This window comes from Misgurnus anguillicaudatus, chromosome 21, assembly GCF_027580225.2.
Source record: "Misgurnus anguillicaudatus chromosome 21, ASM2758022v2, whole genome shotgun sequence".
NCBI classification, from domain to species: domain Eukaryota; kingdom Metazoa; phylum Chordata; class Actinopteri; order Cypriniformes; family Cobitidae; genus Misgurnus; species Misgurnus anguillicaudatus.
Genome location: NC_073357.2, coordinates 33023250 through 33038713, shown reverse-complemented (window position 1 = coordinate 33038713; position 15464 = coordinate 33023250). Strand labels below are relative to the sequence as shown.

At 37.1% G+C, this 15464-nt stretch overlaps 1 protein-coding gene across 2 annotated transcripts; it reads left to right on the top strand.

Moving 5' to 3' along the window:
* The first annotated feature begins 129 nt into the window (after window positions 1-129).
* On the top strand, window positions 130-12299 carry nap1l4b (nucleosome assembly protein 1-like 4b). Of its 2 annotated transcripts, XM_073858963.1 has the most exons (15): window positions 130-285; window positions 3697-3744; window positions 4258-4354; window positions 5044-5185; window positions 6998-7085; window positions 7170-7297; window positions 7809-7880; window positions 8002-8141; window positions 8256-8407; window positions 10119-10132; window positions 10315-10434; window positions 10536-10571; window positions 10663-10716; window positions 10907-10938; window positions 11731-12299. In XM_073858963.1, exons 2-14 carry the CDS (start codon window positions 3720-3722, stop codon window positions 10910-10912), a joined length of 1074 nt encoding a protein of 357 aa, XP_073715064.1. In that variant the 5' UTR covers window positions 130-285; window positions 3697-3719; the 3' UTR covers window positions 10913-10938; window positions 11731-12299. The 2 variants fall into 2 exon arrangements, with proteins under 2 accessions (XP_073715064.1, XP_073715063.1); XM_073858962.1 differs by lacking the exon at window positions 10907-10938.
* Window positions 12300-15464: the final 3165 nt, after the last annotated feature.

Here is a 15464-nt window from a genome sequence, read left to right as displayed (position 1 = left end):
CGCGTGGTATGACGTTAAAGTACCGCGAAAGTGAAATATTTAAAAGCCTTCCGAATTGCTCTCGCGGTGCTTTGACGTCATACGCTGCTCGGTTTGCGCTGCATGAAGTCGAATACGGCTTATTTCTCGCTGTCTAGGTAGGGCGGATCACCAGATTTTGAGACGGAGGCAGCAGACAAGTAAATACTGGTGGGTTTGGGATTTCACTGAGGCGGGGTGTTACCGGACCAATGTGCTTCAGCTTTACTGCCGAGTCCATCAGCTGAACGACACCCGCTGATTCAGGTAGGAACAGCAGCTTTCCCAAATCAAAAATAAAAATTTAATTTAAAACATCTTGCATAATGTCCAGTTTACTGCCAAGGCAGATTTATGTTTCAGAGCTTCTAAATATTTTGCATTGTGTTACTTGTGCCCTCGCCGCATGTTATCTTTGTTTTGATAAGTGACTAATACAAAGTGTTACAGCTTCAATTTCAGTCAGTAAGCAAACAATAATACTATTTGGCACAAACCAACAGTCAAAGCGCAAAACCACAGTCGTTTGGTCATGGGTGTGTTTGTGTTTAGGGTGTGTAGCTTTGTGTTAGCTTGTTAGCGGTGGCATTTACACTCACCCCGTTCTTCAGTTTGACTTTTCGACATCTGCCCGCCCTGAAGGGAGGAGGGTGGTTGTGGTAGTTACTGTCACGACCCTCTTCATCATCCATGTGAACTCAAATTGTTTATTTTTGTCCTAACTAGTTTTGTAAATGTGTACATGATGTAAACACAATTTGAGTTTGTTGTCTGGATGCGGCTAGTTTAGCGTGTTAGCTGCTAGTAGAATCATTGCGCACAAACATAAGCGCATCTGTTTGTACCTTGACTCTTTATAGATACAGATCAATTGCTAACTTAACTAGCTAAAATGAATGTTATTTTTTTTTATTCCCTGTCATACGTTTATCTTGAACAACATTCATTTCACCAAAATAACTCTTGATACTTCTGTGAAATCCCAATAAAATAATAAGTAGGGCCAGGCTGAGTGGAATCTCGGAATGTCCGCACCTAACTTTTCATACAAACGCCTGATAGCGCGCGCACGCATTAATGACAGCATGCACAAACCGCGTAAATGTCACAAACAGCCAACTACGCTGACAGCAAGCGCGCACACCGAGTGCCAATACCTACAAACACTGACAGAAGGCAGCAAGCACAAATAGCTGAGGTTGTTATCAGTAGTACCACCATTAACTTTCTGAGGCAGCTGACAATTTTTTTCTTTTTGTGTCAGCTGCCTCAGAAAGTTACTGGCAGCTAAGCCTGTTACCAGAAATGCCACCACTAGTTAACACAAAAAGTGTCAGCTTCCTCAGAAAGTTACAGGCAGCTAATGCTGGGTAGTGTACACACCCAGAGCTGGAGTGTGGGGCTCATTTTTAGCCCTGGAGTTTCATGCCTTAGACCGGTAAGTCCCACTTTAGTTCATTTGACTATATTAAAATAACATAATTAAATCCTCAGTAGCCCATAGTCTGCAATTGTGTACTGGTACATACAGCCCTGCAACCCATTGTATAATTCAAAAAATAATTTCCAATTCAGTTCAAATACAGTAGCCTTAACAATTATAATTTTTGCCATAATCATGCAGCCCCACCATAAAGTATTTTAATATGATTCATTAAATGTATTCAAACTACTAAAAGGGAACAAATGTGTTTGTGTTCCCCAATATTTCTATTTTTTTTAATGGTGGGTCTTGAGATTACCTGTTGGGTTGAAAAAGTTTGGAAACCCCATATAAGCATGATATATCAAGTATGCAGGGGAAACGGATGGGAAAAAATCCTTCTTAATTTTGTAGTACTTAGATCATGTATATTGCCAAATAACATAGGGAGGCCTACTTTGTGTCAAAAAAGAACAAATATATACTGGACTTTCAATATTTTGTTTTACTTGAGAAAACATCATATTCGTATGAAACTGTTTTCCAATAAACTGATGAGTATTGCATCAAATAATTTTTATTTATTCTTTCAATAGACGATAATGATGATTCATTGTTACATCTATGACTTAGATTTTTAAAAATGACGATTTTCCTTTTAAAGGCCGTTCGTATCAAGTCGCACTGACGTTTATTTTAAATATAAACACGTCTAAAACAAAACTCGTGTTCAAAGGCAAGCGATAGAAACGCAGAAGAAGCTGCGCGTCCTGCATTTTCCATGTGTTTGTGATGTTAATTGACCGTAATGCAAGAATTGGAGATATCTCCCACCCGCAAATTACGCGAGTGGGGCTGGAAAATATTGCGAGTGCTGGCAGCATAGGCACAGCAACCTTCCACCCAGTGACATGACAACACCGGCCCTTGTGGCCAAAAAAACAGACCAGCCCTTTGGAAATCTTGGTCCTCCCGATGGCCAATCCAGGCCTGGACACACATAACAACTTGTTGAAACATTCTAAGCTTAGACTCAACACACAAAAAGACTGTTACTTCCATAAATTAATTTTTATCTGTGACTGTAAAAAAGACTACTTGGAAAAGACTAGGCATGATCAGTCATTATGATTAAATTGCAAATCTGTACGAAAATCATTAGGTGTGTCCCCAGTTTAAGGCAGTTACCGGAATTGCCAACACTAGCTTCTGCTCCTGCAATTTGAGCTTCAAATAATATTGGATCTTTTTCAATAACTATGAGAAGTTTCAAAATATTTAATATATATGTCACTTTGTTTGTTGTATTAGTTGGTTTATTATACAGCACATTCAGTTCTATTGTTGTACCATAACTTTTATTTTGTTGGAAACTCGTTTCTATGAGAAGGGCTTTCTCTGCAAAGCCTAATATTGGAGCTACTACTTCCTTCATTTAAACCGTAGAGTTCAAAATGAAAAGAGAATGATGTTAACCACAGAGATGTAGTGGTTGTGCAGTAGTGAGGATGTTGTCAAACATCACTGTATATCAGTGCAGGGCTCAACATAAAGGACTGCCCGGGGCCAGTGTGAGAGACGTTCGGGCCAGTAAAAAGTATTGTCACTTGCCCGATCGGGCCAGTGCTTTGCCCTCAGTCACTAAAATATTTATGCAATGTTACACATTTAAGTGTTGCAAAAGTTAACTTCTCAGCAAAGTCATGAAGTTTCTTCTACCTTATTGGTTTTTGTGGACACTAATGCGCGTTCCGTCAGCTGGTAGAGCAAAAAAGTTGTTAAGGTGGCGCCGCCCTCTAATTACGAGGACAAACGAAAACATATTTCTTTTACATCTTGGAAGCAGACACGACGAAATTAATGATGCAATGTTTTGCAGTTTGCTGTCAGTTTCCAGGTAAAGCATACAAGTTGAGAGCCTTTTTCATTGAAAAAGTTGTGAAATTTAAGAATTAGAGTTTTTCATTTAAAATTGACAATTTTCTTAATAAATGACAAATAAAATGTATATTCATACAATTATATTTGACTTTTGAATTATTATTTTAAATATGTGACCTTTTTTTGTTGGGACCAGTGAAAATTTTGTCATGGCAAGTGAAATTCTGAACCACTGGCCCGACCAGGCCAGTATAAAAAATTATTTGCGTTGAGCCCTGCAGTGTGTTTCTCTATTGTGTCTTTAGAAAGTCTTCAATAAATATCCTGAAATTGTAGACTAACTTGAGTTGTGCGAACTTTTGTTTTTCATACAGAGTTTTTGAGTTGGTGTATCAATATGGATGGTGAGAGTGAAGCCAAAGGTAAGCAAACTATTTATGTCTTGTAATTGTTTTTCAATAACAAGCTTACATCATTTAGATGAAACCTAACTTTGGTTAGCTTTTGAAATGCTGAGACATTTATTAGATCGTTGAGAAATTGCTTTTTATTTAAAGTTGTTAGTCTATCTTGTGAAATACAATGGTTAAGGTGCTGCTCTCACAAAAGCAAGTATAATGTTTCACTGTAAAAGTTTTATGAAGGTTTAGCACATCACTGACGAAAATTTAATAGAAAAGTCTGTAAGATATTTGTGCAATCTCACAATACTACCGAGACCTAAATTAAATTTGAAACAAAATTGAAACCTTAGTGGCCAAATGCTATTTTATGCTTCTTCTGAAGCAAACAATGCTTTTAGTTGTCGATTTGGATAAAGCAGAGGGATTTAAGTAATTAACATTATTTTGTTTTTCTAGTGATTGCTTCATGAGGGTATTCACTCGTTTTTATTTTTAAGCTAGCTGTCTAAGCTGATGGCATGTTATTTTCAGGAAAGCTAAGTGACCAGGCGATGCAGAATCCACAGGCACTGGCAGCTCTTCAGGACAAAGTAGACAGTGTCTCACATAGTGCTTCCATCATGGCGAGGTAAACAATGAAATCCACAACTTTCCGTTGCTCTGAATCTGAGTAGATTATGTTTGCATGGTCACAGCATTATGGTTTAATTCTTTCATGTCTGCAGTATAGTAGTTCCTGGCTGGATGTGTTTTATATTTCCTGCATAGAATTTTAAAACTGCCCAGTTCCTTTTCACTGTTACTAATGATACTTTTATGGACTCTGCACGTACAACATAACTGAACAAGATTATTCAGGCAGCATAATAAATTGCTAAGAACTGCAACTTTAACACAAATCTTGGGTTTATAGCTAACCTATAAGTTAGATCCATAATATGATGAGAACAACCATTTTTTATCATTAGCCTCATCATAAGAGACCCATGGAAAGATAACTATTTATTGCCAAACTTCCAAGAAGGCCACTGGCTCTAAAACAGCCTCAGCAACTGCACCAAGAATATCATATCATATCTTTTAATGTTCTCATGAAGTGCATGACTTGAATTATCAGAAATGAGGTGATGTAAATATGATATAAAAAGGGATAGGATATAGAGCTTGGCACATTTACAAATTTACTGTAAAAGGTCGAACCTTGAACCTGTTTTTTAGCCCCGGAGAACAGGGAAATGCACCAGCTGTGCATTAGTGAACACCCTTCTGCTCACACAATGCCTTCTTCCCCCCACCTCCCAATCTTTTTCTGTCCAGTTTACCCAAGTCTGTGAAAAGAAGAGTGAATGCCTTACGAAATCTTCAGGTCAAAAGCACACACATTGAAGCAAAGTTTTACAAGGAGGTGCATGAGCTGGAGAGAAAGTATGCAGCTCTCTATCAGCCGTTATTTGACAAAGTAAGTTCATGTTTTGCATATTATATTTTATACTACGGGTCCGTGAATGCTTGAATCTGATTGGCTGATGAACGTTCTGAGGTGTGCAATTATTTTCTGGGAAACACACGGCGAATGTAGTTTCAGGCAGCTCTATTGCCTGCATTACAGTTCCATATCACTTCGCATAGTTAGCTGTACTAACAGACTAACAAAAACAACATGACAGGCGATTTTCTGAGGCAATAACAGCACTGTTTAGAAACGCACAGAAGTAGTCTAGTTCACACAATCGCTCTCTCTCTCTATCTTTCTTTTTCTCTCTCTCATTGTCGCTCTCACTCTCTTTCTAATAACTTCATTAATAACTGCATTAGAATGCTATCAATGGCTTAAGCTTCCATGGTCAGCTTTAAAATGAAGTTTTGGAACAAGCAAAAGAGCCGTTGGATGAGACGCAGAAGAAATAGTCCTACTCACAATAGCGATTTAAGTACAAAAACTGGACGAAACAAATCCCTTTAAATATATCATCGATTTCTAGAGGTGTGGTAATCGTACAGGGCTCCAGACTGGCATTTTGCCACCAAAATTTGAAAGTGTGCCACTAAATTTTATATCCAGTCGCACATGTGCGACCAGTAAATTTGACCTTTTTTTGTGATGTGACACTGAATTTAAAACAGTACATTGTACTTTCTGCATCTATCATCAAAGTATTTATTAGTAATACAGTGGAAATTTGTAGAAATGTGATTATTTGGTTAGCATGTTGATTTACGATGTGCGCCCCTACATTTTGGTTGCTCCCCTAAAATGTTCAGTTGGGGGCGTCTTCACTTCGGGCTGTTGAATAGTTGAAAAATAATGCACTCCGCTTTGTGACGTGGCCGCATCACCACCTCGGGTGTGCCTTATTTTTCTAATAATTCAAAGGCCCGTCGTCAATTATTCCTTACATATGGTGTTGCAATAATATGCAATAAAAGTACAGAATGGTACTAGAGAGGTTCGATTCACCATTTTACATTTCCTTTGGTGTGTAAGTGTGTATTAGTACATGTTAACAATGTGCAAAAGGTACATACCCCCAAGTAAACAATGATAATGAGTTATCGTTTCCAACGTAAATCTCTTATTTTGGACTACAACAAACACACGGATTGTAGGCAGTAGTTTACTTCCTGGGCCTGTTGACTAGACAAGACTGACATTATCATAATTCCTCCAACATGGTTAGGAGCGTCACATTTCCGGCTGAGGTATTCCAATCACAACATATCAGAGGCAAAATGTTTTAATTTTGTACAAAATCAATGCATTTTTGGGAAAGCAGTATATCTGGAACAAATGTACAGTATGTAGAACAAATTAGTTTTTTAACCATAAACCACACAAACGCATTGTATTATACCAAATACACAAAATATCGTTGCATTTTACCATTTTATTGTTTCCACACATACATGCTTTACAAACAAAGAACAACATCCTTTCATCCTGACTGTTGTCACCAAATGCAAGAAGCAATAGATCAAACTGATACTACGTATACTTTGCTTTACATGTGTGAACAATAAACGCATCAGGACACAGTTTGTCATATACAGGGAGGGCACTGTATATTACTACATGGTTTTTTTTTGTTAGGTACACTTTCGAATTATATTTTGCTAGTACAGGTGTGTCTTCTGCTAAACTAAATAGCATTCCTTACAGATTTCAGTAAAGGTCATTTGAGGTGAATGGTAGCACTTCTGTGATATGTGATCTGGATATAAAAGGGTCATATGGTATACTGTGTACATTCATGAGCTCTTTGTGTGTTTCTAGAGAAGCGACACTATCTCTGGCAGAGTTGAACCCACTGATGAGGAGTGTGAATGGCACAGTGACCATGAGGATGAAGAAGCATTAGCAGTGAGTTTATCTCTTTAGTAAGACATAGAAATGATTGTAGATGTGACAGGTGTCGAGTAATTTAAGCCAAACCTGCTTTTTGCAGAAGATCTGAAGACGAAGGCTGTTGTAGAGGAGAAAACGGAGGATGCTAATAAGGAAAACCCCACTGGAATTCCAGAGTTCTGGCTTACAATATTCCGAAGTGTGGACATGTTGAGTGATATGCTGCAGGTGATACAGTGAAACATTAGACATTCAAGACCGACCTTCTTCTTTGATGAATTCAATATTATTTTCTGAGTGATGATTATTTAATATGTGCTCATGCTCTGTTACCTTGGGCAGGCAATACTGAATAACCTCTGAATACAGTATCATATATTATGAAGAATACAGTTTAATTAAAATGACATGGCCATGGTAAAATATTTAAAAAATGTTTAACTCTTTCCCCAATAGCGTTTTTAAGTTGCTTTTTAATAATTTTCACCAAACTTTAATGCTATCCAGAAAATTTTCTTCTTTATATATGAACATACAATATATGAAAGAACAGTCCCTCTGCTTCAGTGTTTCATAAGTTTGGTAAGAGCATCACCTAGTGGATAATAGTGGAAATACGGATTGTCGTAAAAACTAAGCAGTTTCTCTTAATTTGGCGATATAACTCATCAATAGCAGGGAAAGAGTTAAAAACCATATGTGAAAAGTAGAATAAATTTGCCTGTAATGTCTTTGACAGGAACACGATGAACCAATACTTAAACATCTACAAGATATTAAAGTAATCTTTTCTGGACCCGATCAGCCCATGGTAAGAATGTTAAGGATTTGTGTTGAAGACAGAGTGAAGAAGATGCCTGTATATATATTGAGTTCTGAATAGATTTAGCCTTCTGTTACATAATGGTAAGACCTAACTTGCTTTTTTTCAGAGCTTTACATTAGAGTTTCATTTTGAACCCAATGAATACTTCACCAACACAGTCCTCACTAAAGTATATAAGATGAAGTCAGAGCCAGACGCAGATGACCCGTTTTCTTTTGAGGGACCAGAAATCATCGACTGTGAGGGGTGAGCAGCCTTTCATTTTAAACAATATCAACTCAGCTTTTCAACAGCTTTATATTTTCGCACCAGCTTCCTCGCAATAGGTTTATTTCATTTTTCATCTCCTCCTGTTGGCAGGTGTGATATTGACTGGCATAAAGGCAAAGATGTGACGGTAAAAACAATCAAGAAGAAGCAGAAACATAAAGGCAGGGGGACAGCGAGGGTCATCACTAAACAAGTCCCCAATGACTCCTTTTTTAACTTTTTCAACCCTATTAAAGTTTCACAATATTCTTAATATATTACTAAAGGTGATTCACATCACCAGTCTTAAAGTGACTTGGTCTTGCCATGAACAAAGCCATAGATGGTGTTTAAAATAAAACTTGAACATTAAAGGGACGCTTCACTTAAAATAGACTCATTTTCCAGCTCCCCTAGAGTTAAACAATTGATTTTTACCATTTTGGAGTCCGTGAAGCTGATCTCTGGGTCTGGCCCTTAGCATCGAAAATGACCAAAGAGTTTTGATATTTTGCTGCTATTGAAAGTTTCCGGGGGGCTATTTTTGGGCTTTGCGTAATATCATTGCACCTCCTGCAGCCATGTTATGGCAGCCTTGATTATGACGCCAGAATGAGAGTATCGTTCCATATCGGCCTAGAAAAACGCAACTTTTAATTTTCAGTCGATCTTAAGCCCTATTTGGACGGGATTAGTTTTACAGGGGGACCTCTGAGAAAATCGTGCTTCACAGAGGTCCTCTGTGTTTTTAATCCCGTCCGAATCAGCCTGTGTTTTTCTCTGATGACCTCAGTAAGAATTCCAGAACAATTTACCTACTGTTTTTCGCCGAACTCAGAGGTCCTCTGAGAAATTTTATCTCGCCCGGATGCAAATGTCTGTGTTTGCCCGCAATATTTTTTGAAAACGTGGTTCATTTCGTGTTTTGGCCAACGTGATCTGCCGTAAGGTCTTACTACCGCATGTATATTGTACTTCCTGAGTCCTATTCATTCAGATATGGATGTTTTTTCTCATTCTGCGAAATTATATAATTAAACAAGAAGAGCTGAATATCAAACACTGTTAAAGGTCACGTTCTTCCTGATACAATTTTTTAAACCCTAGTTAGTGTGTAATGTTGCTATAATAGCATAAATAATACCTGTAAAAGGATAAAGCTCAAAGTTCACTGCCAGGCGATATATTTTCTTCAATAGAATTCCTCTTTAAAAGCCTACAACGAACGTCCGGTTTGGACTACAGCCCTCTATTTCCTGCTTTAATGACGTCAGTAAAACAGTTTGTTGACTAAACTCCGCCCACAGGAATACGTCAGTCACCAGCTTTGGGTCAAACGGCTCTGCTAAGCTAAGCTGCTATCGAATCACAGCACACTAAACAAACTACACAATCAGAACTTGATACGTATTTCTGAAGGAGGGACTTCACAGAACAAGGAAGACATCAGCCTGTTTTGAGGACAGTGAAAACAGCGCTATACAGATAAGTAAATTGTGTGAAAAATATTGCGGTTTTTTACACGTGAAACATGAACACATGTTATATTGCCCACTATAAACACAATCAAAGCTTCAAAATCACAGACAGAACGGGAGCTTTAAGACTGGCCACTGTAATATCAGTAACGCTATAAGGTAAGAAACTCCGTTCAAACTCAAACTTGTTTAACTACGGAATGGTAATGTTAATTAATAAAGATAATAAATTGTTATTAAAGGGACACTAAATGGATCGGCTAAATGGATTCCAAAACGGTAAAAATCAATTGTTTAACTCTAGGGAAGCTGGAAAATGAGCCTCTTTTCAAAGAAAGTGGAGTGTCCCTTTAATAGTAAACAGTGATAAGTTGTATCTTGTTGATGATCAACAGACCACTTTACTATTCAAGTTTATTCAGTATATTTTATACTGCATGTATACTCATGCAATCTTATGAATTCATTGGCATTTATTTTTTGCTTCTAGTTTCACCAGATAAAGAATTGGTAAGTTTTTCCTTTAAGCTCAACCAAATTCTTTACTCTTCTTTTAGTTTTTAATTTACAATAACAAATTGACCGTAATGAAAACCGTTCTTCATTAGAGATGTATTAGTTGCTATCCTATCTTAATCACTCCAAATGAAAATTGAGGATGATCGAATTCCTGTGTTTGTTTTATATAACAGGACGAGGACTCCGAGTACACCCTAGCCACAGATTTTGAAATTGGCCATTTCTTCAGGGAAAGAATTGTGCCGAGAGCAGTTCTGTATTTTACAGGAGAAGCTCTGGACGATGATGATAGCGTATGTATTTGCAGCAACTACTTCATGTCTTGATTTATGATTCAGTAAAACATTTCGGTGTACATTAATTTGTGTTTTTGGATCTTTTTAACGCCCGACAGTTTGAGGAGGAGGAACTGGATGAGGACGAAGAGGAGGTGAGTTTAGCATTGATGTATTATTGATGGAGAATGAAATATTCAGTGTCTGGAAAACTTGCGTGGAACAACTGTGTTTTGTGTGCATTAGGACCAAGAAGAGGAGGATGAGGATGATGAAGAAGAGGGGAAATCTAAACCTAAGGTCAGTTTGGATTAGATTCCCTTTTTATCTGCATTAGTTGAATGAAAATGGATTATTGTGTTGGCCTAACTTTGTGGGGCATTTCTCAGTCTCTGTAACTATTAATGTCTGTTTTTTTTTGTTTTTTTTGATGAATATTTGTGGGTTATTTGCATGCGTGATGAATAATGATGATTATGAATGTTTACAGGCATAAGTCATTCTCACCTCATACATTTCTAGGTAAGAAAGAAATGTCATGAGTCCATTCCAGACCGACACTGTTATTGCCACGCCCTCTAGTGTCATGCCTCTGCTTATGTCTGCTATCCTGTACCCACAGTAACCCTGTAAAATGCAAAGCCATTCTTTTAATATAATTATGTTCTTGCCCAAATTCTCTAAACCAGAAGCATTTGTTTACATTTGGTGAGTTATCCAAGATCTGCCGTGAGTAGAAAATATCTTCTATGTCAGAGAATTTGGGACAAGGTGCTTCAATCCATTTTGCTTATTGTGTTACTCCTTCCCACAATCCTGCTTAACATATACTATTTATAATTTAATAGGTCATCTTTTTCAGAGCAATTATGGGGCTTTTTTATACATTCAAATGTTACTGTGGCTTATGTCACATTCACCTGTTCAGGGTGATAGTGTATCACCAAGTATGAATGCTGAAAACATGTCATTCCTTGGGGTCTGTGTTGACATTGATCTTTAACAAAAAAAGTGATTCCTTATGACATAAACCCTTTATGCATGCAATACTTCAGACACCACTTTTTATTTTGAAGGATCAGGCTATGGTGAAATGCCCTCTTAAATTTCTTTAGATACCTTTCACACTTTTAACCTTAATTATTAGCTATATTGTTGATTGTATGAATGCCTACAGGGATCTTTCAGTGCAATGTTGCTTTCATTAGCCACTTTCTTTTGACCTTATCTTTTCCTCCTGCTGTTTCAGCCTTCAGTTATTTTTACTTGATAAGAATTTTTCTCTTCATCCCTATATTTCATTTTTTTTTTCAGACTGAGGATCCTCAGCCTGCAGAGTGCAAACAACAGTAGTTTAAACTACTCAGTCATGCCACTGTCAAAAATCTGCATCAGCTCGTCTAGAAGTTTCTACAAAGCACACCGTTCTCTCTGAACAACCATGATGATGCAGTATATTGGAATTAAACCAAGCTTTTTTCTTTAAATATTGTTTACTTCACTTAACTGCATTAGAACACCACCACTATAAATAAATTGGGCAATTCCACACCACAATCGGCCTCAGAATGTAGATATATAAATTAAAGTAAAAACAATACTATTTTTAATTCCTGTTTTAAGCATGTACTTTGGAGTGCAGACATACTAACCAGTGGCGGCCGGTGACTTCTTTTTTTTGTGGGCGCTCGATGCGAAGTTCGTCACAACATGTATGTAGCCCATTTCAAAATATGTGTTCTGCGCGTCGAGTGTGTGAATGTGCATTAGGTGTCTTGTCAAAATAAGTGCCTGCTGATAAAAGAGATGCTTGCGTTTGCCAGATACTCTCATAATCTCATGCGTAATCAGAGTTTACTGTTAAAGGATTGGTCCATTTTCTTGGGGGAGGGGTCCAGATGGTTTGCTCACCACCATGTCATCCAGAATGTTGATGTTTTTTTTTTGTTGGGTCGAGAGGAGGTTGTGTTTTTTGGGGAGAACATTGCAGGATTTTTCTAGTTTTGATGGACTTTAATGGAGCCCAACATTTGGTAATTGACTCGGCACTTGACAGTTTCAAACGACTATAAACAATCCCAAACGAGGCATAAGGGTCTTATTTAGCGAAGCGATTGTCATTTTTGACAGGAGAAATGACAAATGTGTACTTTTAAACCACAACTTTTCGTCTAGGTCCGGTCCAGCACGACCTAACGTAAATGCGTAGTGACGTAGGGAGGTCACTTGTTACATATATAAAACGCACATTTGCGGACCATTTTAAACAATAAACTGCCACAAAGACATTAATTAGTATCAGTTGACATACAACAATGTCGGAACGGTCCTCTTTCAACCACTTGTATACACTGGGGCGGAGTTTCGCGTTCGTCCTCTGTGACCTCTTGACGTCATGACGTATTGCGTGGGGTCACACTGACGCATCACGACCAGATCTAGACGAGAAGTTGTGCTTTAAAAGTGTATATTTGTTATTTTTCTTGTCAAAAATGGCGGTCGTTTTGCTGGATGGGACCCTTGTGCCTCGTTTGGGATCGTTTGTGGTCCTTTGAGACTCCGTTGAGAAAAACTGTTAAGTTTTGAGTAAAGTATGAAATGTTGGTGTCTATTAAAGTCCATTAAAATGAGAAAAATCCTGCAATGTTTTCCTCAAGGGGCATGGTTTCTTCTCGACTGGACGGGGAAGGACATCGGCATTTTGGATGACATGGTGGTGAGTGGATTGTCTGGATTTTTCTTTTAAGAAAATTGACTAATCCTTTAAGGGAGTGTCTTGCATGTATTTTGGGAACGTGAGCGTCTCTTGACGCGTTTGCAGCAGGCACTTATTTTGAAAAAAAACGTGATGCACATGGTTCACATGACGCAACAAAAACATATTTTAAAAACGCAAGCAACACACATGACACTCCCAACACATATTTTGAATTTGCGCCCCTTGGATGAGCAGTCACGAGCTGCCACTGTTATGTTTAGGACATGCCATTGCGCCATAGAGAATGCACAGACAAAAATGTTACTTACATATTTGAGAGAATGTTACATTTTGTTGCACTTGCAAACATTTTTGAGCAGGTTGATTTTTTAACTCAAGGTCAATGTATGCACGCCTATGTCAAGGTTGTTTGTGTATACAAATGGATTTTTTTCTCGCAATGCAAGGCCATTTTTACACAGCATATTTATTTTCTTATCATATTTGTAAGGTTTTTACATGACATCATTACTTATTTAACTTATTTGAACTTATTTATGAAAGTGGACAGTTGTGAGTTAGCTAGCCAAACATACCAGTGTATCGATGATACTCCAAAGGTAACAGGTCAGTAACTGCTTAACTAATTGTGATTAATCAAAGCAGATATTTTTACTGTATTCGTTTGGCATTTCCTTCTTAATTTGATTTGCAACTTGAAAAGCAACATTTTTCAAATCTCTGCACTCCACATTTTAAACAAACTCGTTTTGACTTACGGTATGTATATATGTAATTAAATATATGTCTATAACGCTGGAATTGCTCAATTTAGAAATTAACAATTATAGGCAATAGGGCAACAGTCCACTGCCATTATGATTCTCATCCCAAAGCTATTTTTATTTTGAGATCCATTATCACATCCCAAAGTTGACTGTAGTTCATTTATTTCATGACTTGATCTCATGGGTTACTCAGGGTTTTTTATGCCAAGATGACAGTGTGCGAGTATCCAGCATTTTGAAACTGTTGATATAAAATCTAACCTGATTAATGTCCTCTACTTGTCTTGAAAGAAAGTTAGTCTTTTAAAATATAGTTTTACCTAACTTGGATTTATTTATATGAATCCTTTCTTTTTTGTTTTTTATTTGTTGTGAACTGTGTGTTGGTTTCGTGCTGCTCGATGGATCCCGAGAGATATGTTTTGCTGATATATGTAGTATACCTAGTTGATTATAGCCCTTCTTTAGCATTTTTTATGTCTTTGCTGTACTGCCCAAGCACTTACTAAAAAAAGAAATATTAAACATGTTATTGCCAAAGAGAGTAAACTAATTTCCCTTTGTAACAACTATTAGCAGTCTCAAAGTATTTTTAACCTTTTCATTCAAACTTTTTTGACATATATAAAATTGAAGAGTTCAGCTGCAAAAACCAGCAAATCATTATTCAGCGAAGTGCATGAATTCGATGAACGACAGCATGCAAAACAACAGTGAATCACAAACTTGTGTCTCTTGTGAGTATTTGGACCTGAATACAACCTGAATGTGGATCACAGCGCCCCCTAATATGTGGTTCATCATTTTTCTACATTCTGACTTTCATTAGTTGCAATGATTTTTAGTTATCTTTACTGATTTTGCAACTGTTTACTATGTCTTCTACAAAGAAGTGTTTTTTGTGGCGCTAACATGCACTTCTAGGGTTTTGTAGGGAAGGACAAAGTCAAATTTGTTAAATGCCACTGAAATGACTAAAGTGACGTTTGTTAAAATATAAGGTGTTTTAATTACTGACTAATAACCTTTTCATTGCTATTAAAGTGAGTTACGAAACCTAAACATAAGAGCCTGATAAAAAAATGCTTGTTTACAGAAAACGTCAGATAAAATTAGAGGGTTTTGCATCTGAACATCTCAGTTCTATTCATTATGTGCTAAATATACAATATTCATTGAAGTGGATCAAAACCTTTCAGAAAACTTGTCTTAAAAGCAATAGCTTTTTTTGTCATAGGTCAACTTTGATAAACTTTTATGATCCACTTCAAATCTTGATTAGTATACTTTCAGTTCATAAGGAAACAAAAAATAAACATAAATGCTTCAACCGATGTTCCTCTATATACTATTAGAAAAAAATGGTCACGATATGTACCCCAGCTGTCACTGGCAGTGTTGGGGGTAATGCATTACGTAACAATATAACTTTTTTAAAGTAATGCATAAATGTGCAAATTTATATTTGAGTTACTTTTTTAAAAAAAGTAATGCAAGTTACTTTTCAGTTTAATTAATTTGATAAAAAACATGTTTTGAATTAAACTGAACATAGTCACGTA

What these genes read in the sequence shown, in the direction of transcription:
- nap1l4b (XM_073858962.1), top strand. Translation starts at nt 3,720, where the DNA reads ATGGATGGTGAGAGTGAAGCCAAAG. An exon ending in AGTGCTTCCATCATGGCGAG is followed by an intron (nt 4,355 to 5,043) that starts GTAAACAATGAA and finishes TTTTCTGTCCAG; the next exon opens with TTTACCCAAGTCTGTGAAAA. An exon ending in CTCTGGACGATGATGATAGC is followed by an intron (nt 10,435 to 10,535) that starts GTATGTATTTGC and finishes AACGCCCGACAG; the next exon opens with TTTGAGGAGGAGGAACTGGA.